General features: G+C 44.9%; 1 protein-coding gene and 1 long non-coding RNA gene across 2 annotated transcripts in view; one reads left to right on the forward strand and one right to left on the reverse strand.

The window, feature by feature from the left end:
- Positions 1-896: 896 nt before the first annotated feature.
- LOC138644380 (uncharacterized) lies at positions 897-22402 on the reverse strand. Its single transcript, XR_011314609.1, has 3 exons — positions 22268-22402; positions 16538-16622; positions 897-1482 (listed from the first exon to the last, which is right to left on the reverse strand). It is a non-coding gene; the product is annotated as an uncharacterized lncRNA (long non-coding RNA).
- IGFBP2 (insulin like growth factor binding protein 2) overlaps positions 21993-24122 on the forward strand; it is a 41795-nt gene continuing 39665 nt past the window's right edge. Inside the window, exons 1-2 of the mRNA XM_069732688.1 lie at positions 21993-22084; positions 22217-22607. Coding sequence (XP_069588789.1) covers positions 22250-22607 — 358 coding nt within the window. The 5' untranslated portion in view covers positions 21993-22084; positions 22217-22249. The remainder of the gene's footprint in view (positions 22085-22216; positions 22608-24122) is intronic.

Below are 24122 nucleotides of genomic sequence, written 5' to 3' on the forward strand. Positions count from 1 at the left end.
CAGGAGCCTGCAGTCACATAGACTAACTGCACACTGTGATCCCAAGCCTGGACGACCACACTAACTATATAAAGCTGATTGTTCACATTCTCCACCAGCAAGAAGAGGTGTTTGAAATTCTGACATGTTATTTAATATACAAAAGAGCACAGTGAGGTCAAAAATACTCTGTTGTAAAAAAAAATCACAGTAATACGCAAGTGCTTGTCAAAAGATGGAAAAAAACAGGGTATTTAGTTGATACATTTTTTTGCAAAAAATGTATACTAAGCTGCTCCACCAATTGTCAAGGTATACCCTTATAGAGCAGTCCTATCTAATGTATATAATCCCTATCTGATGTATTTAAAAACCTGATCATCTGTATATAACCTGTATAAGCAGGGTTCAGAGAAGGAATGTCCATGTGGACATGCAGGATGGAACAGCTTAAATGCAAATGACCCACAGAGGAGTGAATGACTCCCCAGTCTTGTAGAAACAAGAGAACAATTATAGAACAAGAAACACAAGGGCTACTTGCACATTGAACAAGTCTGTAGGAACCTGTTCACACCACCAAAAAACTTGAAGACACAAAAGGGCACAGTGAGGTCAAAAATACTCTGTTGTAAAAAAAAAAATCACAGTAATAAGCAAGTGCTTGTCAAAAGATGGAAAAAAAATACATCAGATAGGGATTATATACATTAGATAGGACTGCTCTATATGGGTATACCTTGACGATTGGTGGAGCAGCTTAGTATACATTTTTTGCAAAAAAACGTATCAACTAAATACCCTGTTTTTTCCATCTTTTGACTAGCACTTGCTTATTACTGTGATTTTTTTTTACAACAGAGTATTTTTGACCTCACTGTGCTCTTTTGTGTCTTCAAGTCTTTTGGTGGTGTGAGCATGTTCCTACAGACTTGTTCAATGTGCAAGTAGCCCATGTTATTTAATATACAGTATATATGTGTGTGTCTGTACATATATAACTGACTCAGCAGCAGGTTATATAATGTACCACAAAAGTAATAAAAATAGGCACCTGCCTGCTGATAATTTCTACGTAATTCCAGATTTTTAGAGAGATTAAAAGGAAGATGAGAATAAAAACCTCAAATCAATATCTGTGGTCAACATCATGGAGATATATAACCAAAATACTAAATATAGAGAAATAAAAGGTCTTGGACACGTCTGTGTGGCGGCTCTTGGAGCAATGACTCCAGCAGCAGTCCGCTCCTTGTGAATCTCCCCCCATTATTGGCCTTTTCTTAACAATCCTTTCCAGGCTGCGGTTATCCCGGTTGCTTGTGCTCCTTTTTCTACCACACTTGGATACCACACTTCTACCACACTCCTTGGATACAGCACTGTGTGAACAGTCGGCTTCTTTACCGATGACCTTTTGTGGCTTCCCCTCCTTGTGGAGTGTGTCAGTGACGCCTTCTGGACATCTGTCAGGTCAGAGTCTTCCCCATGATTGTGGAGCTACTGAAACAGAATAAGGGATCTTTATAAACACTTAGGAGCCTTTCCAGGTGTTTATTGTTAATTATTCTAATTTACTGAGATAATGACTTTTGGGTTTTCCTTGGCTGTAAGCCATAATCATCAATATTAACAGAAATAAACACATGGAATAGATCACTCTGTGTGTAATGACTCTATAGAATATAGGAGATTCACTTTTTGTTTTGAAGAACTGAAATAAATTCACTTTTTGATGATATTCTAATTTTGTGAGAAGCACTTGTATTATAACTTCTCCAGAAACACTGTAGAGCAGGTTTGTGGGTATAGAACAGGTGGGGCAGTACCTAAAGTAGTATTGGGGGCCCCACAGCAAAAATCAAAATGGGCCCCAATTAGGGTGGTGAGCTTTTGCAATTAGGAAAATGGTAGAAAGGGCGGTTCTGCATCGCATCAGCCAATAGCAAAAGGGGATATCACCAGACAAGACTGGCCCCTCCCTCTAGGGGCCCCATAGAGCCTCATCGTCTGCCTCCGTGACATCTGTGCCATTTAAAGCTTTTACCAAAACAAGATAAAAACAAGTTTAAAACTTGTCTGCGCTGCTGGACAGAAGCCTCTTACTGCGGAACTCTTTGAAGGTTCTTTATTATCTGCTCTGTATTCAATGCGTCATCTTTATCAAGTGTAAAAAAAACCAAATAATTTATAGCTCATAGACTCCGGACATGATCCAGCTGGATTTGGCCAATGTCACGGAATGGTCATCGAGGGGATCTCGGCTTATTGACTTTTTCCTAGGTTTCTCCACCTTTATCTGTTCTGTATTAGACCCAGATAATGAAATGTTCAATACGATGGAAATACCTGTAAAATCTCCAACAAAATCCAGAATTCAGCAATAAAAAGACTGAGGCCAGTCGCACTCATTAAAATACCAGGAGAGAAGCTTTCTGCAAAGTGCACTCACCGCTGCGGCCATGTGGGAAAAATTATGTCTCATGGATCTTACAATGTTTTATTAATTTAACCGCTTCCATACCAAAGGTGAAGGAACGCTGACACCTCCTTCCTCACAACGAATGGGCTTCTCCACTCCACAGGGAAAGCATGCTAAGAACCAATTCTGAATGAAGATGACCATAAATGTACCAGGAAAGAAATATATCTTGGTACCGTGTTAGCCAGTGGATAGAAAAATATTTAGAATTGAGAGTCCTCAGTGGTTGATACCTTTTAATGGCTAACTGAAAAGATGGTAACAAATTGCAAGCTTTCGAGACTACACAGGTCTCTTCAGGTCTTTGCCTGATGAAGAGACCTGTGTAGTCTCGAAAGCTTGCAATTTGTTACCATCTTTTCAGTTAGCCATTAAAAGGTATCAACCACTGAGGACTCTCAATTCTAAATATTTTTCATAAATGTACCAGTGACCCGAAGCCTGAAGACGTGAGGCCTCTATGAGAGCAAAGTAATTGGAAAGATTTATCTCACATCTATCTGTCCACCTGCTCTATCTATAAATGTATCATCTATCTATAAATCTATCTATTATCTATCTATAAATGTATCTATTATCTATCTATAAATTGTATCTATTATCTATCTATAAGTGTATCTATTATCTTTCTGTAAATGTATCTATTATCTATCTATAAATGTATCATCTATCTATAAATCTATCTATTATCTATCTATAAATGTATCTATTATCTTTCTATAAATGTATCTATTATCTATCTATAAATGTATCATCTATCTATAAATCTATCTATTATCTATCTATAAATGTATCTATTATCTATCTATAAATCTATTCATATCTATAAATGTATCATCTATCTATAAATCTATCTATTATCTATCTATAAATCTATTATCTATCTATAAATCTATCTATATCTATAAATGTATCTGTTATCTATCTAGAAATCTATTATCTATCTATAAATTTATCTTCTATCTATCTATATCTTATTTATCTACCTATCATCTATCTATCTATAAATCTATATCTATAAATTTACCTGTTATCTATCTAGAAATCTATTATCTATCTATAGATTTATCTTCTATCTATTTATCTTATTATCTATCTACCTATCATCTATCTATTATCGATCTATCATCTATTATCTATCTAGCATCTACAAATTCACATGGGAACAAAGACCTTCATTTCTGAAGACATGTCCTGTGGTCTGATTAAACTAAAATTGAACTTTTTGGGTATAATGACCATTACATTTGGAAGAAAAAGGGAGAAACTTGGAAACCTAAGAACACCATCCCTCCTGTGAAACACGGTGGTAGCAGCGTCATTTTGTGGGGTTGTTTTGCTGCAGGAGGGACTGGTGCACTTCACAAAATAGATAGCATCATGAGAAAAGAAGATTATGTGGCAATAATGAAGCAACATCTCAAGACATCAGCCAGGAAGTTAAAGTTTGGGTGGAAATGGGTCTTCCACATGGACAATGAGCCGAAGCATACTGCAAAAATGTTAACAAAGTGGCTTCAGGATAACAAAGTCAATGTTTTGGAGCGGTCATGACCAAGCTCTGATCTCAATACTATTGAAAATCTATCGGCAAAGCAGAAAAGGCCGGTGCGAGCAAGGGACCTATAAACCTGGATCACTTACACCAGTGTTGTCAGGAGGAACGGGCCCAAATTCTGATCTACTATTGTGAGAAGCTTGTGGAAGGAGATCCCAAACATCTGACCCAAGTCATCCAGTGTAAGGGCAATGGCACCAAATACTAACGAAATGGATGGAAACTTTTGACTTTGCAGTAAGTAATAAAAATGCCGTAAAACATTCTCTCTCTCTCATTATTCTGGCATTTGACAAATATTAATTATCATGGTAATCCTAATTGTCCTAAAACCAAAAAGGTTTATTCTGATTCCATGTCAGATATTGAGAATAACCTGCAGATGTGTCTTTATATATAGTAGATGGAAATTTCTGGTTTCAACCACATCTATCTATCCTTGTCTTCAGTTCCTAATAATATTTATGCATCTTTTAGCTTTTCTCCTAAATATTTTGTGTTTTACAAGTAAATGAAGGAACGTCTTATTATTTCTTGCCCCTGTCATTCATTAACTTCTATTACCGCATAGCAGGAGCTCTCAGTGCAATAAAAGCGCCAAAGGCAACAACTTCAGCAGGAAACACTGGCTCTGACAATGATTGTTATTACCCAGGAGGATGCTTACAATCTCCCAAAAATCCCTTCCTTGACGACCAGGTCTAATTCCGAAAAATAGGAACATTTTCAAGCAGAAGAGCCCTGAGGGGAAGTTCTAAAGTATCAGCAGTCAGCGGCGGTCCGCACCTCCTGCAATCTGCTCTGGGACTAATTATAGTTGCTGGCAGAATCCTGGGCACCTTGTTACATTGTATCATCTCAGGATGCCAACCGCGGAGCCGACATTCCGGCCATGAAGGGAAGTGCACATTGCTGCACTTCATAAAAGCCTCTTTAGGCCGATACATTTTACAAGAATTCAACGAAGGCCCAAGTTAATTCCGATGATTCGAAACACCTGCTCCGGAGCACAGGGAAGGGGGTGAGGGCCTGTGCAATGCCCCTGGCACCAACCATTGCAAGACAGGAAATCATGGACTCGCTCCTCAGCGTAGATAGAAAGGTGTAGACCCGGTACGATGAGTCTGGCAGCCCACCTGAAACCTGACGCTGGCTCCGTGTGAGTCTAGGCAGCACACTTGTGCTAGAAAATACCTTCCCAAGTCCTCGTGCCTGCTACATATAAACATTCCACCATGCCAGACACTGGGTGTTATTCTAGGTGGAGACATCCCCTTCTTCATGCCAACGTCTCCTGGGCACGCTGCGGACACAACTTGGGGGATTTAGTTTCATAGAATGAATTTGCCGGTTAATTCGACTGCTTGGAATCCACAATGCAAAGAGGATCATGTCTGAGGTTTTGGACTCTTAGGGATATTGTGGTTTATTTAAGACTTCTGTGGCCCCCGGTCAAAGAGTTTATTTTTTTACAACACATCCTGGCCAGGGATCCACACAAGCTGCAGGCTATTTAGGGTGGGGAATCCGTTTCCGCAATTTTACTTTTCATTTTTTATACACAAATACCGAAGCTGAAAATTATATTTTATAGGAACTAAAGACACTGGAAAAATAATAACAATTCCACATCAGATCTCAAACAGCTGTAAAGTGTCCGACCCGCTGACAACTGTGATAAAGGAGTGGATATAATGTTTAGTAACATATCAAAGTGCACTATTATATTAGTTATATTCCTGTACATAGAAGCAGTATTATAGTAGTTATATTTCTATACATAGGTGCAGTATTACAGTAGTCATATTCTTGTACATAGGGACAGTATTATAGTAGTTATATATAGGGCAGCACGATGGCGCAGTGGTTAGCACTGCAGCCTTGCAGCGCTGGGGTCCTGGGTTCTAATCCCACCTTGGACAACATCTGCAAAGAGTTTGTATGTTCTCTCCGTGTTTGCGTGGGTTTCCTCCGGGCACTCCGGTTTCCTCCCACATTCCAAAGACATACTGATAGGGAACTTAGATTGTGAGCCCCATCAGGGACAGCGATGATAATGTGTGCAAACTGTAAAGCGCTGCGTAATATGTTAGCGCTATATAAAAATAAAGATTATTATTATTATATTCTTGTACATAGGGGCAGTATTATAGTAGTTATATTCTTGTACATAGGAGCAGTATTATAGTAGTTATATTCTTGTACATAGGAGCAGTATTATAGTAGTTATATTCTTGTACATAGGAGCAGTATTATAGTAGTTATATTCTTGTATATAGGAGCAGTATTATAGTAGTTATATTCTTGTATATAGGAGCAGTATTATAGTAGTTATATTCTTGTACATAGGGGCAGTATTTTAGTAGTTATACTCTTGTACATAGGGGCAGTATTATAGTAGTTATATTCCAGTACATAGGGGCAGTATTACAGTAGTTATATTCTTGTACATTGAGGCAGTATTATAGTAGATATATTCCTGTGCATAGGGGCAGTATTATAGTAATTATATTCTTGTACATAGGGGCAGTATTATAGTAGTTATATTCTTGTACATAGGGGCAGTATTATAGTAGTTATATTCCTGTACATAGGAGCAGTATTATAGTAGTTATATTCCTGTACATAGGAGCAGTATTATAGTAGTTATATTCTTGTACATAGGGGCAGTATTATAGTAGTTATATTCCTGTACATAGGAGCAGTATTATAGTAGTTATATTCTTGTACATAGGGGCAGTATTATAGTAGTTATACTCTTGTATATAGGAGCAGTATTATAGTAGTTATATTCTTGTACATAGGGGCAGTATTATAGTAGTTATATTCTTGTACATAGGGGCAGTATTATAGTAGTTATATTCTTGTACATAGGGGCAGTATTATAGTAGTTATATTCCTGTACATAGGGGCAGTATTATAGTAGTTATATTCTTGTACATTGAGGCAGTATTATAGTAGATATATTCCTGTGCATAGGGGCAGTATTATCTATAATATAACGCTGGGAGCGTCACTCTGTCCGAAGCCTCTATAGACAGCGCAAGCGCCGGCGCAGTCTGGGCCTCACAGAGCGACGCTCCCGGGAGATCGCGGTTTGCGTAAGCACTGAACGCATACCGCGATCTCCACCGGAGAGTCAGGGACCGCCAGGAGGGAGGGTAAGTATACTCACCTTTCCCGGTTCCAGCGCTGCTTGCGGCTCCGTCTCCCGGCTCCTCTGCTCCCGGCTCCGGAGGGCGCGGACTGCGCAGGCGCCGGAATCGGCGCCTGCGCAGTCCGCGCTTTCCGGCGCCATTTTCTTGAAGACACACTCCGGCTCCACTGCAGGTGTGTCAAGAAAATGGCGCCGGAAAGCGCGGACTGCGCAGGCGCCGATTCCTGCTGCCGGAATCGGCGCCTGCGCAGTCCCCGCTTTCCGGCGCCATTTTCTTGAAGACATACCTGCAGTGGAGCCGGACGATAGGTGAGTATGGTATTTTTTTTTTTTTTATATGGCAGCAGCATTCGGGGGCATACACACTGGAGCGGAGGGCATATAATACAATGGTGGCGCAGGATGGCAGCAGCACATGACAGAACGGGCGCAGGATGGCAGCAGCACATGACAGAACGGGCGCAGGATGGCCGCAGCACATGACAGAACGGGCGCAGGATGGCAGCAGCACATGACAGAACGGGCGAAGGATGGCAGCAGCACATGACAGAACGGGCGAAGGATGGCAGCAGCACATGACAGAACGGGCGCAGGATGGCAGCAGCACATGACAGAACGGGCGCAGGATGGCAGCAGCACATGACAGAACGGGCGCAGGATGGGAGCAGCACATGACAGAACGGGCGCAGGATGGCAGCAGCACATGACAGAACGGGCGCAGGATGGCAGCAGCACATGACAGAACGGGCGCAGGATGGCAGCAGCACATGACAGAACGGGCGCAGGATGGCAGCAGCACATGACAGAAAGGGCGCAGGATGGCAGCAGCACATGACAGAACGGGCGCAGGATGGCAGCAGCACATGACAGAACGGGCGCAGGATGGCAGCAGCACATGACAGAACGGGCGCAGGATGGCAGCAGCACATGACAGAACGGGCGCAGGATGGCAGCAGCACATGACAGAACGGGCGCAGGATGGCAGCAGCACATGACAGAACGGGCGCAGGATGGCAGCAGCACATGACAGAACGGGCGCAGGATGGCAGCAGCAAATGACAGAACGGGGACGCAGGATGGGAGCAGCAAATGACAGAACGGGCGCAGGATGGGAGCAGCACATGACAGAACGGGCGCAGGATGGCAGCAGCACATGACAGAACGGGCGCAGGATGGGAGCAGCACATGACAGAACGGGCGCAGGATGGCAGCAGCAAATGACAGAACGGGGACGCAGGATGGGAGCAGCAAATGACAGAACGGGCGCAGGATGGGAGCAGCAAATGACAGGATGGGAGCAGCAAATGACAGAATGGAGGCGCAGGATGGGAGCAGCACATGACAGAACGGGGGCGCAGGATGGGAGCAGCACATGACAGGATGGGGGCGCAGGATGGAGCAGCACATACCAGGATGGAGACCATATACCAATATAAATGCTCGCCACCCGGGCGTAGAACGGGTTCAATAGCTAGTAGTAATTATATTCATGTACATAGTAATGTAATGTATGTACACAGTGACTGCACCAGAATAGTGAGTGCAGCTCTGGAGTATAATACAGGATGTAACTCAGGATCAGTAATGTAATGTATGTACACAGTGACTGCACCAGCAGAATAGTGAGTGGAGCTCTGGGGTATAATACAGGAGGTAACTCAGGATCAGTAATGTAATGTATGTACACAGTGACTGCACCAGCAGAATAGTGAGTGCAGCTCTGGGGTATAATACAGGATGTAACTCAGGATCAGTAATGTATGTACACAGTGACTGCACCAGCAGAATAGTGAGTGCAGCTCTGGGGTATAATACAGGATGTCACTCAGGATCAGTAATGTAATGTATGTACACAGTGACTGCACCAGCAGAATAGTGAGTGCAGCTCTGGGGTATAATACAGGATGTAACTCAGGAACAGTAATGTAATGTATGTACACAGTGACTGCACCAGCAGAATAGTGAGTGCAGCTCTGGAGTATAATACAGGATGTAACTCAGGATCAGTAATGTAATGTATGTACACAGTGACTGCACCATCAGAATAGTGAGTGCAGCTCTGGGGTATAATACAGGATATAACTCAGGATCAGTAATGTAATGTATGTACACAGTGACTGCACCAGCAGAATAGTGAGTGCAGCTCTGGGGTATAATACAGGATATAACTCAGGATCAGTAATGTAATGTATGTACACAGTGACTGCACCAGCAGAATAGTGAGTGCAGCTCTGGAATATAATACAGGATGTAACTCAAGATCAGTAATGTAATGTATGTACACAGTGACTGCACCAGCAGAATAGTGAGTGCAGCTCTGGAGTATAATACAGGATGTAACTCAGGATCAGTAATGTAATGTATGTACACAGTGACTGCACCAGCAGAATAGTGAGTGCAGCTCTGGGGTATAATACAGGATGTAACTCAGGATCAGTAATGTAATGTATGTACACAGTGACTGCACCAGCAGAATAGTGAGTGCAGCTCTGGAGTATAGTACAGGATGTAACTCAGGATCAGTAATGTAATGTATGTACACAGTGACTGCACCAGCAGAATAGTTAGTGCAGCTCTGGGGTATAATACAGGATGTAACTCAGGAACAGTAATGTAATGTATGTACACAGTGACTGCACCAGCAGAATAGTGAGTGCAGCTCTGGAGTATAATACAGGATGTAACTCAGGATCAGTAATGTAATGTATGTACCCAGTGACTGCACCAGCAGAATAGTGAGTGCAGCTCTGGGGTATAATACAGGATGTAACTCAGGATCAGTAATGTAATGTATGTACAAAGTGACTGCACCAGCAGAATAGTGAGTGCAGCTCTGGATTGTAATACAATGCAAGATATTTCTCAGGCCTAATTCGTGAGATAGGGCCTGAGTAAATTTGGGGGAAATAGAAGTTGTTTTGTACAGTGTTTGGGACAGAAAGATGTTGAGAATTACTAGTATTATTTTTTTATTATTTACTCATTTTACTCACTTCGATAGCGCCATCAATTCCTTAGCGCCTTACAGACATTATAGTATATTAATAATATGGCAGAATGACGGGTTATGGCATTCTATGTCTTAAAAGCAGAGGGGGTTAAAAAGATTTTTTAATCAAAGGAAACTTAGTTCTTCAGGTGATGGGACTATTGGATTTGATTCGTTGGTAAAGACAAGTGACAGGGTCATGGTCCGTCCTTGCACCGCCGGTATGGAGGCAGAATATCCGGCTCCTCACATGTCGGCTGCTGGCTTTTCGCTTTTGCCAGATCCAGGTGTGATCTCTCACTATCAGTCACCGGCCTCTGGACTGGATACTAAGAAAACCAATCAGGCCGGAATGTAACGAATGAGGGACGATAATGAATCTGTGGATGGAGGCAGCTGAGAAAATAAGGGCAGAAAAATAAGAGGGAAAAGTAGAAGGTGAGAAAACTGCTCAGACTGCAAAGTGGACGGCGACGGTGTGATGAAAAGAGAAAGATGAAAAACCAACAGAGGAAATTGTAATGGGTGGGACTGAGAATGTTAAAAATAAAGTCGTAGGTGAGAGAGAAGGAGCCTGGATGGCTCCGAGTAACAGCGGATATCATAAAGTATGTGCGCTCAAGGATCCTGTTATCGCACACCTTGTCTGGGCACACAGGACCAGGAAATTGCAGAATAACTTGTCTAAAAGTTCAAGAACGCAGGATTGTTTTTTAAGGCTCCGTTCCTACGATGAGCTTCTGGTGAGTTTTTCATGTTGCAGATTTTCTCCATCACTTCTGCACCATTAAATAAGTAGAATTTTTTTTTTTTAAAATAAGCAGCGTGAAAAACTCACCAAAAACTCATTGTGTGAACGTGGCCTAAGTGGGCACATTTGTGAACGTCCAATGATACATAGCAGCATGCACACTGCAACTTGGTTTTGTAATTTGAACAACTTCCCTTCTGGAAGGTGGTGCGCCTTGCAAACAAGATTAAGGCTGTGTGCCCACGCTGCGGTTTTTATGATTTTCCGCCTCATTTTTTGCCGCAGCTTAAACGCATTCTCATGCAATCCTATGGGATTCCGCAGTTGCTGTGCCCATGCTGCGGTTTTTCACGCTGCAGAATCGCAAAGCGGTAAAATCCGCAGCATGTTCACTATTTCTGCGGAATCGTGGCGATTCCGACACCATAGGATTGCATTTAAACGCTCATTTTACGCATGTGAGCGCGTCATGTGCGGATGGTACCAGGATCTGGAGGAGACGAGACTCCCCTCCAGGCCCTTCCTGTAAAAAAAAAATTAAAATAAAAAATAGGGATATACTTACCTTCCGATGGCCCCCGGAGTCCTCCCAGCTCTCAGCGGTGCACGCGGCAGCTTCCGTTCCCAGGGATGCATTGCGAAAATCACCTGCGATGATGTCGCGGTCACGCAACGTCACAAAGGTCCTTCGCACAAAGCATCGAGTGGAACAGAACGTACCGGGTTCGCCGCTGAGATTGGAGGCCGTCGGAAGGTGAGAATAACCATATTTTTTTTTTATTATTTTTAACATTATATCTTTTACTAATGATGCTGCATAGGCTACATCAATAGTAAAAAGTTGGTCACACTTGTCAAACACTATGCTTGACAAGTGTGACCAACCTGTCAATCACTTTTCCAAGCGATGCTTCAAAACGCTTGGAAAACGCATGCGAATTCTGCAAGCTAAAAACGCTTGGAAAACGCATGCGAATTCCGCATGGGTTTTAACCGCGGCAGGGAGCTGCTGAAATGCTGTGGAGATTTCCGCAGCATTTCTGCAATGTGGGAACATAGCCTTAAAAGAAAAAATGCTGCAATTTTACATATAATCCTCAATAAAAGTCTTTGATTGCCTTGTGCCTTCAGTTCTTGTACAGAACTACGTGCACCGGGTTAATGCTTACAGTCCCGGTGTATGATCGGACATGGCATGTGTCACTCACTTGCTCCTCGCCAATATTCTGCATTTTGCAGCGGATCCTGTGATCAGATGAGGTTAGCGAGTCATGGACCTCTGGCTCTGCTGCGATCGTGACCCGAGTGTCGGTGCGCTGTGCTCCATTATCTCGCATCAGGTGTGGAGGAGTCGGACAAAGTCATTTCTCCATTTCCTCCATTGCCGGCGTCCGTGGGAATCACATTGCACTCGAGTGAGAAAACATCACAGAAGTGATCGCCCCATAGAGGAACACTGGACTGAGATCAATCTGATATTTTTTATTGCACACGTCCAATTTTTTCACTCGTGTGAACGAGCCCCAAGGAGCCCTCCGAGCTGTATTTTACAATGTGGGAGGATTAGAGGTTATTGCATCGATAGATCTACACTGGGAGCGGTCACTGGACTCCGAACCGTCACACGGCGACCTAGGAAGCAGGACCAGAAGCCGAATTATCACAAGGGAAATTCATGGAAGAAGCGCGACAACCTGACCCTCTCTAGGTGCACGGAGACGTATGCAAGAGTCATTTCCATGAAAAACTTTGCAAAACATTAAAGTGGTTTTCCGACATATTAAATAATTGTGTCTAGTGTCAAAAAAAAACTAACAAAATAATACAAGTACACATCATTTTTTTTATTTTCTTAACCTCTCTAGCTATAGACATCTTTTTAATATCACAGAAAATCACTTTTAGGCCTCGTTCAGTATTTGGTCAGTGTTTCACATCAGTATTTATAAGCCAAAACCAGGAGTGTGTGATAAATACAGAAGTGGCGACGTGTCCCTATTAGGGTATGTGCACACGTTGCGGATTTGGCTGCGGATCTGCAGCAGTTTTCAATGCGTTGTACAGTACCATGTAAATGTATGGAAAACAAAATCCGCAGTGCCCATGCTGCGGAAAATACCATGTGGAAACGCTGCGGTTTATTTTCCACAGCATGTCAATTTTTTGTGTGGATTCCACAGCGTTTTACACCTCTATAATTGGAATCCGCAGGTGAAAACCTCACAAAAACCAGGTAAAAATCGCTGTAAATCTGCAGGTAAAACGCAGGGCATTTTACCCGTGGATTTTTCAGAATCTGCACAGAAAAAATCCGCACACGAATCCGCAACGTGTGCACATACCCTAATACTTTTCCTCTGATCCTCTCCTGGTTTTGACTATTCTGTAGTCACACACAACGTATAAAAATTCAGTCCGTTTTTTACAGACCATATACGCAGAATTTTTCCCTGAACAGTGATCCGTATGTCATCCGTTGGCAAGGTGTGGCTGCGTATTTTGCGCATGTAAACCTCCGTATGGCATCCGTACGGCGAAAAAAGTGGGAATTTTTCTGAATATTTTCTCACACTAGAGTTCATATGAGTTTTTGCCACCAGGGGGCGCAGCACCGCAAGTCAACGAAGCTGCATTCCATTCATTCCCCAGTTTTTACAGCCAGGGGTGGCTGCATTAGCAGAGCTCCTGGTTGTAAATTTAACCCCTTCAGATGGATTTAAATCATGGGACATGACTGTACGGCAGACAGGTATGGGATATTGGTGTTTTTTTATATTTCCATTTTTTTTTCAGAAGATCGAGGGTCAGTTGGATTGAGCGTACAATAATGATAATAAAACCCCATGTGTATTTATTTCATTAAAATACTTTATTCATAATGTGTGTTTATTTAACCCGATATTACTATTGGATTAATAATGGATAGGTGTCTTATTGACACCTCTCCATTATTAACCAGGCTTAAAGGGAATCTGTCACCCCAAAAATCGTATATGAGCTAAGGCCACCGGCATCAAGGGCTTATCTACAGCATTCTGGGAGAGGTCAGAGAGGCCTGGCGCCTGCGCACTGCAGTACTTTGCTCTGGCCTCAACAGGACAAATCAGTACGCCTGCGCCGGAGAGTGAAGACAAGAAGAGGACGTCATCGTATGAAGATGGGAGGCGCCGGACCGGACCGCGACACCCATCGGACTCGGACCGCAGCGGGACCGCCCCGTATAATCTAACCTTTATTTCTCATCTTTCAAGATACATCGGGGGCTTATCTACAGCATTACAGAATGCGTTACAGAATGCTGGAGATAAGCCCCTGATGCCGGTGGCCGCAGCTCATATACGATTTTTGGGGGTGACAGGTTCCCTTTAATGTCACCTTACATTATCAAGGTGACATTAACCCTTCATTACTCCATATCCCACCGCTACAGGGGAATGGGAAGAGAGTGGCCAAGTGCCAGAATAGGCGCATCTTCCAGATGTGCCTTTTCTGGGGTGGCTGGGGGCAGGTGTTTTTAGCCCGGGGGGGGGGGGGGGCCATAACTGTGGACCCTCTCCAGGCTATTAATATCTGCCCTCAGTCACCGGCTTTACCATTCTGGCGGAGAAAATTGTGCGGGAGCCCACGCCAGTTTTTTCCGCGATTTAACCCTTTATTTTAACACCTAGAGCTCCCAAATTTTACACACATACACTTCTAACAATAGTAGTGAGGATTATGCAAAAAAAATAAAATAATGGAAATGAAATAGTTTACTGTATGTAACCATGTCTCATATCCTGTCAGGTTCGGTAATGATTTAGCAAAAGCCGGCAATTGAATTACCAACTTTTCTGCTATCTAGCGCTGTATTAAATATAAATATATATAGGTGTCTCACTGACATATATATATATATACCTAGTCTATGTGTAGACATTTATTTTATCTATTCTAACCTGTCAGTGTGATTTTACTGTACACCGCACTGAATTGCCGGCTTTTCTATAGAACAGCGCTGCGTATTTCTCGCAAGTCACACTGCTGGTCCGTGTGTAATCCGTTTTTTTCTCGCCCCCATAGACTTTCATTGGTGGATTTTTTGCGCAATACGCTGGCAAACGCAGCATTCTGTGATTTTCTCAGCCCGTAAAATACGGCCGAGAAATATACGGCAGAAAGGAGCTGCCCCATAGAGAATCATTGGTCCGTGTGCAATGCGCAGTTTTTGTGCCTCTCGCTCGTCCGTAAAACTCTCTAGTGTGACCCCAGCCTTACAAATACTGATGTAAAATACTGATCAAATACTGAACGTGTGAATGTGGCCTAAGACTCACATTTTAAAGGTCCAGCTATTAAAGGGTTATTTTCATTATGTTAAGTAGAATTGAAAAAAGTGTTTGGGAAAGCATACAACTCCTCAATTTACATGTTATTAAAAATCCTCTTCATTCTCAAGAATTATTTTAATTCTTTAATTTTATTGTTTAAAGTTTGTTGCTCAGGTTACGGACCACAACTACAGTGTGTCAGTGGTGGCCGACCTCCTTGGCAGGGAGCGCAGGGCTTGCAAGCTCTCTTCTATAGAGCCAGTAAACACTCCACTGAAGCTAAAGAGATCACTGGATTCGGACATCGTCAGTGGCGTAGCGTGCCTTCAGTGGTGCACAGACATAACTGCCTCTGCTTGCAGCATCGGAGGACGCACAGTTCGGGAACGTGGCACAACCATTCTTGTGGTCTGACCTGTCAGTCAATCAGGAGTGCAACCAGCATGAGTCCAGGAGGCTGGGTACAAGTGTGGTCCTGAAAGAAGACCACGCACGGCAGGGCGGGCGTCAGTCAGTGCCGGGGGTGGTTACAGCCGCTGCACACTCAGCGGTGACTGAAGCCGCACCTTCTGTGCCTCTATGACTGAAAGCTGGCGGCTGCTGGGAGGAATAAAATTCATTTTCTCCCTGCAGCCGGGTTTTCAGTGCAGTGGCCCCATGGCTTTAGAAAGCTATTATCTTTAAGGTTAACCCCATATCGGCAGGGTAACAGCGTTTTTTGACACAGCAGTTTCCTTGTAAATAAAATTTAGCATCTCTTCTTACAGCTTCCTTTTTCTTTCGTCTTACTTTTATTTTACCCTGTGTAATGTTACAACGTATGATTTTTGCTGAGAAATTACAGGCTTCTGTTTATGGCTCCTGACTTATTGGGGACAACGCTTCTTTTAACAGCAGGACGGTTTATTGAACAAAAGGAAACATATTCAGGTATTAAGAGGCGCATGAAAGCAGCTACTGATGGGTTCCGGGTATCAACAAAAGCGCCAGCTGATGTCCATAAACTGAAGCAGGAGTAAAAGATTAATGAAATCTATGATCAATGTAACTGATTTTATATTTGCTGACTGAGGGTCCCGCGTCCCCCTCAATCACAAGAGCCTGAGGATAAATGCAGCTTCTGCGCCAACTGTAGTCATGCCCCATGACAAACGGATGGTTATTTGTAACATTGATGGTTTCCTGAATGGGGTTCATTGTGGGATTATCGGGGGTTTCCCAAAAAACTTTAGCTGCAAGAGTCAATTTCACTGCACCAGTTTGCAGGCAGACGAAAACCTGAATTGCAAAATTGCATGATACTTTACTCACCATGTCCTGACACCAATCATCTCAGGAATAGCGATCTCAGGAGAATTTTCCTGGGAATAAGAACATTTTCATGGGCTCCCTCCTCCTGAAAAATAAAAATAATCCAATGTGCAACACTGGAGATCAAGATCTTCATAATAATAATAATAATCATCATCATCCACAGAGAAGACGGTAATGAGGAGTGACGGACCGCTCTGTGGAATTCACATGGTCGTGGTCCATCTTGCAGGTGTCAAAACCATCAGTAAGTTGTCATGGAGGCTCCTGTCAGCAAAATGCACTCACGGAATGTGCAAGGGGAGACACATGGCTTCCCTAAGGGGCCCAATATAGTCTTTATTTTAGAGTAGTGGCCCAGAAAGGTGCAGGCAGTCAGCACGCCATATACATAATAGGGACCACATCCATTAATATCTATCGTATGCCCAGCAGTATAGGTTCTGTCACTTCCTCAGGGGATGGGGATACCGTACAATAGACTGCCTCTCTATACTACACACACTTGTTTTAGGTTCCTTATGTTTCAGGCCATTCGAATCAGGTAAATTTGCAGAAAAAAAGGCTGTTATCTTTCAATCTGCGACTCAGGACACTCTGCCCCTCCGTAGACCGCTGTAATTTGATCTCTCAGTGACAGGCAGTCTGTCTTATTTTCACGGAGACAGAGTCACGGGGTCACTGTTGCATCAATACCCGGCACACGGGACCAGACTGTGCTGCTGTATTTCTATGTAGCTGAACGCTCCGGTCCGAACCGCCGGCGGCAGTGCTGGGTATTGATGCGCGAGTTTCTCGAATTGCAGTTGCAAGTGAGACACCGGTCTAAAAGATGAACTCAGATGGCAGAGAAGAAGAGGCTCATAAGTGGATAACAGTTAGATTTACTACTACTACTACTTATACTACTACATTTACAACTACTATATTTACTATACTATATTTATTAATACATTACATTAACTACTACATTTATAACTACTACATCTACTACTACATTTACAACTAATAGTTATACTACTACTCCATTTACTACTACTCCTACATTTACTACTTTGTATATAGTATGTATAATTAGAAAATGGAGTCAGAAAAACTGTCTTTTTTAGTATAAAAGTTGTAACATTTATTCAATATCAAAATCTATTAAAGTCACCATATAGGATATTGTAAAAAACACATAGTCATTTAAAGGTCACTACACAAGCGAAGGATACAGGTAACACATCCACAATTCCACACTAGTAGTACACTGTCCGACCCGAGGTCTCAGGTTCAATAATTATGTTGTCCGTATAATAGCAAGCACTCAATGTCCCACTAGAACGCCTAGTAATAAACATGTATATAGGACTGAACCTCACCCATAATGGTCGTAGTGTGGAAGTGGAAAGCCAGCCCCTACGCGCGTTTCGCGTAGGCTTCTTCGGGGGGCCCCGAAGAAAGACTTCACTTCTTACATGAGTGATATTTATTGAAAATTCTACAATAGGTCAGAAATCGGCGAATCCTTGCAGTGCATAAAGCGACTGCAGACATATCAATATGGACCAGACAGTATAGTCCTCCATACAGTATCATGGACATCACATAGTCCTCCATACAGAATTACGGGCACCACATAGTCCTCCATACAGTATTACTGGCACCACATAGTCCTCCATACAGTATCATGGACATCACATAGTCCTCCATACAGAATTACGGGCACCACATAGTCCTCCATACAGTATCATGGACATCACATAGTCCTCCATACAGAATTACGGGCACCACATAGTCCTCCATACAGTATTATGGGCACCACATAGTCCTCCATACAGTATCATGGACATCACATAGTCCTCCATACAGAATTACGGGCACCACAAAGTCATTCATACAGTATTATGGGCACCACATAGTCCTCCATACAATATTATGGGCACCACATAGTCCTCCATACAGAATTACGGGCACCACATAGTCCTCCATACAGTATTATGGGCACCACATAGTCCTCCTTACAGTATTATAGGAAACATAGTCCTCCTTGCAGTATTATGGGAAACATAGTCCTCCTTGCAGTATTATGGGAAACGTAGTCCTCCTTACAGTATCATGGACATCACATAGTCCTCCTTACAGTATTATGGTGGCGGGTTTGTCAGAGGCTCCAGACAGTCGCACTGCATCTACAGTAGCTGCTTGTAGTATCTGCTTATGTTCTAAAGAATCGCATACCCGTCCGTCTGGTATCCTTCTTCCACTTCCTATTTCTAGTAGACCATGGACACAATTGCCCATGGATTTTATTACTGACCTACCGATATCTGCAGGCAAGACTGTGGTTTTGGTGGTTGTAGATAGGTTCAGTAAAATGCTCCATTTCGTCACGTTACCATCACTTCGGAATGCCATGACTCTTGCTCAGGTGTTTATAAATTAGATTGTGAAGGTTCCCTCTGATGTGGTGTCAGATCGGGGGACCCAGATTGTTTCCAAGTTCTGGAGGGCTTTCTGTTCTCGACCAGGGGTGCAGCTGTCATTTTCCTCTGCATTCCATCCCCAGCTGAATGGACAGACTGAGCACAGAATTTGGAGACCTACCTCAGGTGTTTTGTCTCAGAAAATCAGGAGGATTGGGCCTGACAGAATTTGAAGTAAGTAATTTGAATATCATGGGAGACATGTACGAGCGTATGGCTGGCAGAAAGCGCGTGCCAGGTCTGGACCTGAATGTGAATGACTTTGTGTAGGTGTCGACCATGAATAGCAGGTTGAGGGTACCTCCCTGGAAGTTGGGTCCTAGATTTACCGGCCCCTATAAAATAACCACCATCATTAATCCAGCAGTGTTTCGTCTTGAGCTACCTCCAGTTCCTAAGATCCACAAGGTCTTCCATAGGTCTGTGCTCAAGACGTATGTGGAACCTCTTTGAGCTCTCACCCCTACCGCCGCCCCTAATAATAATTGATAGAAATCTCGAGTTTCAGATTTCAAGGATTGTAGATTCTCACCTACGATGTCATTCACTACAATACTTGGTGCACTGGAGGGGTAATGGCCCAGAGGAAAGGATGTAGGTGTCAGTATCAGAGGTGAATGCCCCCAAGGCTGGTTCATTCATTTCACACCTCTTATCCCGAGAAACCTGGTCCTGAGTGTCTGGAAGCCACTCGTAGAAGGGGGATTCTGGCACTGGTGTGTCAGAGGCTGTAGACAGTCACACTGCATCTAGCGGCAGAAGGTCTCTGTATTTGGCCTTGCAGACACCTTCTTAACCCTTCTGACTCTTTGACCCAGTGGCAACCTTTCTCCAGCTCTAACTGACACACCTGGACCTGGGAGTTTATAGACTCCCAGCCAGCTGCTAGGAGTTTCCGGTGATATTACCATTTCCCCCTTTGAGGCTTGGAGCAATAGCAGTCGGCTATGTTCCTTTTTGGTGTTGCTGGAGGATGTCTGAGTTACATCTTTGAGTCTGCTCAAGCTAAGTGTTCCCCTTGTCTATCCCAGTTGTCTTTAGTGGTAGTGGGGATTGACTAGTGCGCGTAATACCCTAAAGCAGGGTTTATAGCCAGGGTCAGGCAGGGATTAGGTTCCTGCTTGGCCATATGTGCAGTGACGTCATCGCACCCTCTGCCCCGAGAAGTCAGACGCTGAAGACACAGATGCTGGCATTGGGCTCCCTTGATTCATGGGCACCATAGCGTGCCAGTGTCTCTGACAGTGAGTGGGTCCCCCCGTTTATCCAGGGGCCCCGTCACCCTGGTGCGCTGGTTGGTGATGCCAGCCCTGGTCGTCCTGGAGGTCAGGTCTGCATGTGTGCATCCCTGCCTGTGCTTTTAGAGGGCCCGTGGACCTAAAAACCTTTTTTTCCTTCTCTCTCAGGCCCACCGGGAATATCCCAGTTACCCCGCCGGGCCAGTCCAACTCTGAGTGTAGTGCATTAGTAATAGTCATTTTTTAATGTGTGCACTATAATTCATAGCAATATGAACAGTCAATATATTTTTTATTGCATATTTTGTTCTCAGAAAGGAGCCCTGCCAGTGACTTTGGCTTAGTCCGTGCGGTCTGTGTGATCAGAGTCTGGATTGTCATGACTCTGAACTCTCTAGGAATAATGTGTGCAGAATTAATGCTTCCTATAATCATCGTTACAGATCTTCTAAGTAGTTTTCAGTGACCTGTACCATCTTATGTAGAGTTCGCACAGACGGCTATGTGGATTGCATCTTTTGTACAGAACTTTTCCACCACTTTATGGAGTTCATGGCTGCGCTCTATGGCCTCATAGTAGCTGAAAATCAACAATAAAAGCAGTTTTGGAGTTGTGCGCACTACATGGGTCCTATTGATTATAATGGAGTTTATTGGGTCTGATTAATTATTAATGCAGTAATTAGTCTGATTCTATTAATGTCTAGTAGTTGTTTTGGGGTTGAGGGATCGTCCATGATCGGGGTATTAGATCTCGGATATCAGGGTCCATCTAGTAAAGTGGATTTGATTGTAGCCAGGACAACAGTGATGAATGTGAGTTTTCTAGTAATTGCACATTTCTCATTGTGTCTGGTGATAACGCGCCGGGGCTGAGGGGGACGGAAATCCAGGACTTGTCATATTAATATGGAGTAATAAAATCTCCAGTGATAAATGTGGATCTGGGTGTCAGCAGAGAGCATCTGTTCCCCGAGGGTCTGCGGGGGGCAATAACGCAGAGTCTCCCTATAGTTAGAGAGAGGAAAGAGACAGAGGGTGGGAGGAGGAGGAGACGGCAGGAGGGAGCAGAGGAGGAATAAAAGCAGATGAAAGGTGCAGGGAGAAGTGGGAGAGACAGGAGCAAAGTGCTGAACCAGCTCCAGCTGCAAACTAGTGTCTGACTGCCCGAGAGAGAGCAGGCAGGGGCAAGAGAAAGCAGCAAGGGGCAATAGAGAGCAGGCAGGGGCAAGAGAGAGCAGCCAGGGGCAAGAGAGAGCAGGCAGGGGCAAGAGAGAGCAGGCAGGGGCAAGAGAGAGCAGGCAGGGGCAAGAGAGAGCAGCCAGGGGCAAGAGAGAGCAGCCAGGGGCAAGAGAGAGCAGGCAGGGGCAAGAGAGAGCAGCCAGGGGCAACAGAGAGCAGCAAGGGGCAAGAGAGCAGCAAGGGGCAAGAGAGCAGGCAGGGGCAAGAAAGAGCAGGCAGGGGCAAAAGAGCAGCAAGGGGCAACACAGAGCAGGCAGGGGCAAGAGAGAGCAGCAAGGGGCAAGAGAGCAGCAAGGGGCAAGAGAGAGCAGGCAGGGACAGAAAAGAACAGGCAGGGGAAACACAGAGGAGGCAGGGGCAAGAGAGCAGGCAGGGGCAACAGTGCAGCAACAGACAGGGGCAGGGGGGCACCAAGCTGCAGATATAAAGGGGCAGTGAAGTGCAGACTGCAGGCAGAGGAGAGACAGTGGTAAATTGCAGAATCAAGAAGGAGCAGAAGGTAGAGAGCAGAGCAGAGGGGTGACAGAGCAGAGGTAACAGAGGGGTGACAGAGCAGAGGGGTGACAGAGCAGAGGTAACAGAGGGGTGACAGAGCAGAGGTAACAGAGGGGTGACAGAGCAGAGGGGTGACAGAGCAGAGGGGACAGAGGGGTGACAGAGCAGAGGGGACAGAGGGGTGACAGAGCAGAGGGGTGACAGAGCAGAGGGGTAACAGAGCAGAGGTAACAGAGGGGTGACAGGCAGGTGAGGGGCTGTAGTGCAGGATGTATCTCCCCGGGCACCTGCTGCTCTTCTTGGCCTCGGTGGGCGCCCCGGCCTCCTCGGAGCTCCTGTTCCGCTGCCCGCCGTGCACCCCGGAGCGCCTGGCCGCCTGCCCCGCGGCCTCCTCCCGCCCCGCCTGTGTGGAGCTGGTGCGGGCTCCGGGCTGCGGCTGCTGCTCCGTGTGCGCCCGGCTGGAGGCGGAGCCGTGCGGGGTGTACACTGCGCGCTGCGGCGCCGGACTGCGCTGCTACCCGAACCCCGGCGCGGAGCTCCCCCTGCAGGCGCTGGTGCAGGGGCAGGGGACGTGCGGCAAGAGGAGGGACGCGGCGGAGCACGGGGCCAGCCAGGAGCGGCTCTCAGGTACGGGGGTCCGGGGTGGGCTCCTGGGGAATCCCCCAATGTGGCAGCATCGTCACACGGGGTCTCCTGGGAGGGGCATGAGAGCATTTTGGGGTCTGTCTGTCGCTGTGAGAACTTTGGGGCAGATATGGCAGCACTGGTGACCTCCTGACTGAGGGTGCTGGCTATTCTGGGGTCCGCTGAGTTTTTGAGGGGTCACATTGCAGTTGTAGATATTGGGGAGCAGCTGTACCCCTCCCCCAATACTGCAGGTGATGTATTCCCAACATGCATAATGCTGTTAGGTTTATTAATGAACAGGATGGAATGGAGGTGAATTAATAATAATAATAGGGGGTATTGTGCTATTCTATAGAATTAGGGGGGCATCACACTAATCCAGTTGTCCCCCCTGCACTGCCTGCATATAGCACATTATTGGGGTCATGTAACGATGGCGGAGGGTTTCGGGGTGGATTCCCACTTGTCTATGTGCTTTCATTCTAGATTTTTCTATCGGTGACCGTCTGCCCGGGAGGCAGCGCTGACACTCATGTCTGTGCCCTCATTTTCCTACTTTGGTGCCTTTTTTGCTCTTTTGCTGCAGATTTTTGAAAAAATGCAAGTGACTGATTTTCCATAATGGGTTCAGAAAATCTGCAACTTCCAAAGCTGATGGTGGGAACGTGGCTTCATTGTGTAGGTTTGCGTCCTCGTCGTCTGATCCCCTCGGATACTGGATGCAGGATTCCCCTCTGCAGAGGGTCTACAGTGAGCGGCACCGGCCCCTCCACCATAATGGAGACCACCTTTTCTTTATGGGGTCCCATCTCATCTTTATATAGGTTGCAGTCGCATTAAAATCAATAAGGCAATAGCTCCACAAAACATCAGAGCGGTGACGGCACTGACGGCATTTCCCCAAAAAAGAGCAAGAAACGGAGTGAGATAAACTGCCCCGAAGAGCAAAGTGTGAGCAGGACCTAAGGCTAATGGGAACCTGCTGAGTAATGGGGGTAAGGGATGAAGACCCTTGTGCAGGTCAGGTGCACGCAGCGCTCCCGTCAGGGTCTTCTTTGTAGGGTAGATACATCCTTGCACATGGTCATCCCTTCTTTAGCGCTTGGGCTATCTCCCGGAGATGCACTTCACAGGGGCAGCAGTTTAGGAGACCTACAGTCCATCACTTCACTTTCTTATCTTTGCTGGGGAAGGAGGGAGAATCATTTTCCTTTTCCTCCCAGAAACAAAACTTTAGCAGCACCTCGGATACCTGGAGGTGCAGAGACTGAAGTTCCTCCTGAATGTTGGTGCCTGTAGCAGAACTTTGAGCCCCATGTGGACATTAGCACCTTAATAAGCAGTGCGGAGACCTGATGGCCTTATAGAACAACGTTCTGCCAGCAATTATTCGTGCCATTGACTTGCACGGGACATTTACCTTTAAACAAAAGTAAACAGCACAAAAGTCCAAACCCGGGGCTGACCTCATCATCAGTGACATGACCTGGATCAGAGCACAGATGATTGGGACAA

The sequence above is a fragment of the Ranitomeya imitator genome, chromosome 7, assembly GCF_032444005.1.
Source record: "Ranitomeya imitator isolate aRanImi1 chromosome 7, aRanImi1.pri, whole genome shotgun sequence".
Classification (NCBI taxonomy): Eukaryota; Metazoa; Chordata; class Amphibia; order Anura; family Dendrobatidae; genus Ranitomeya; species Ranitomeya imitator.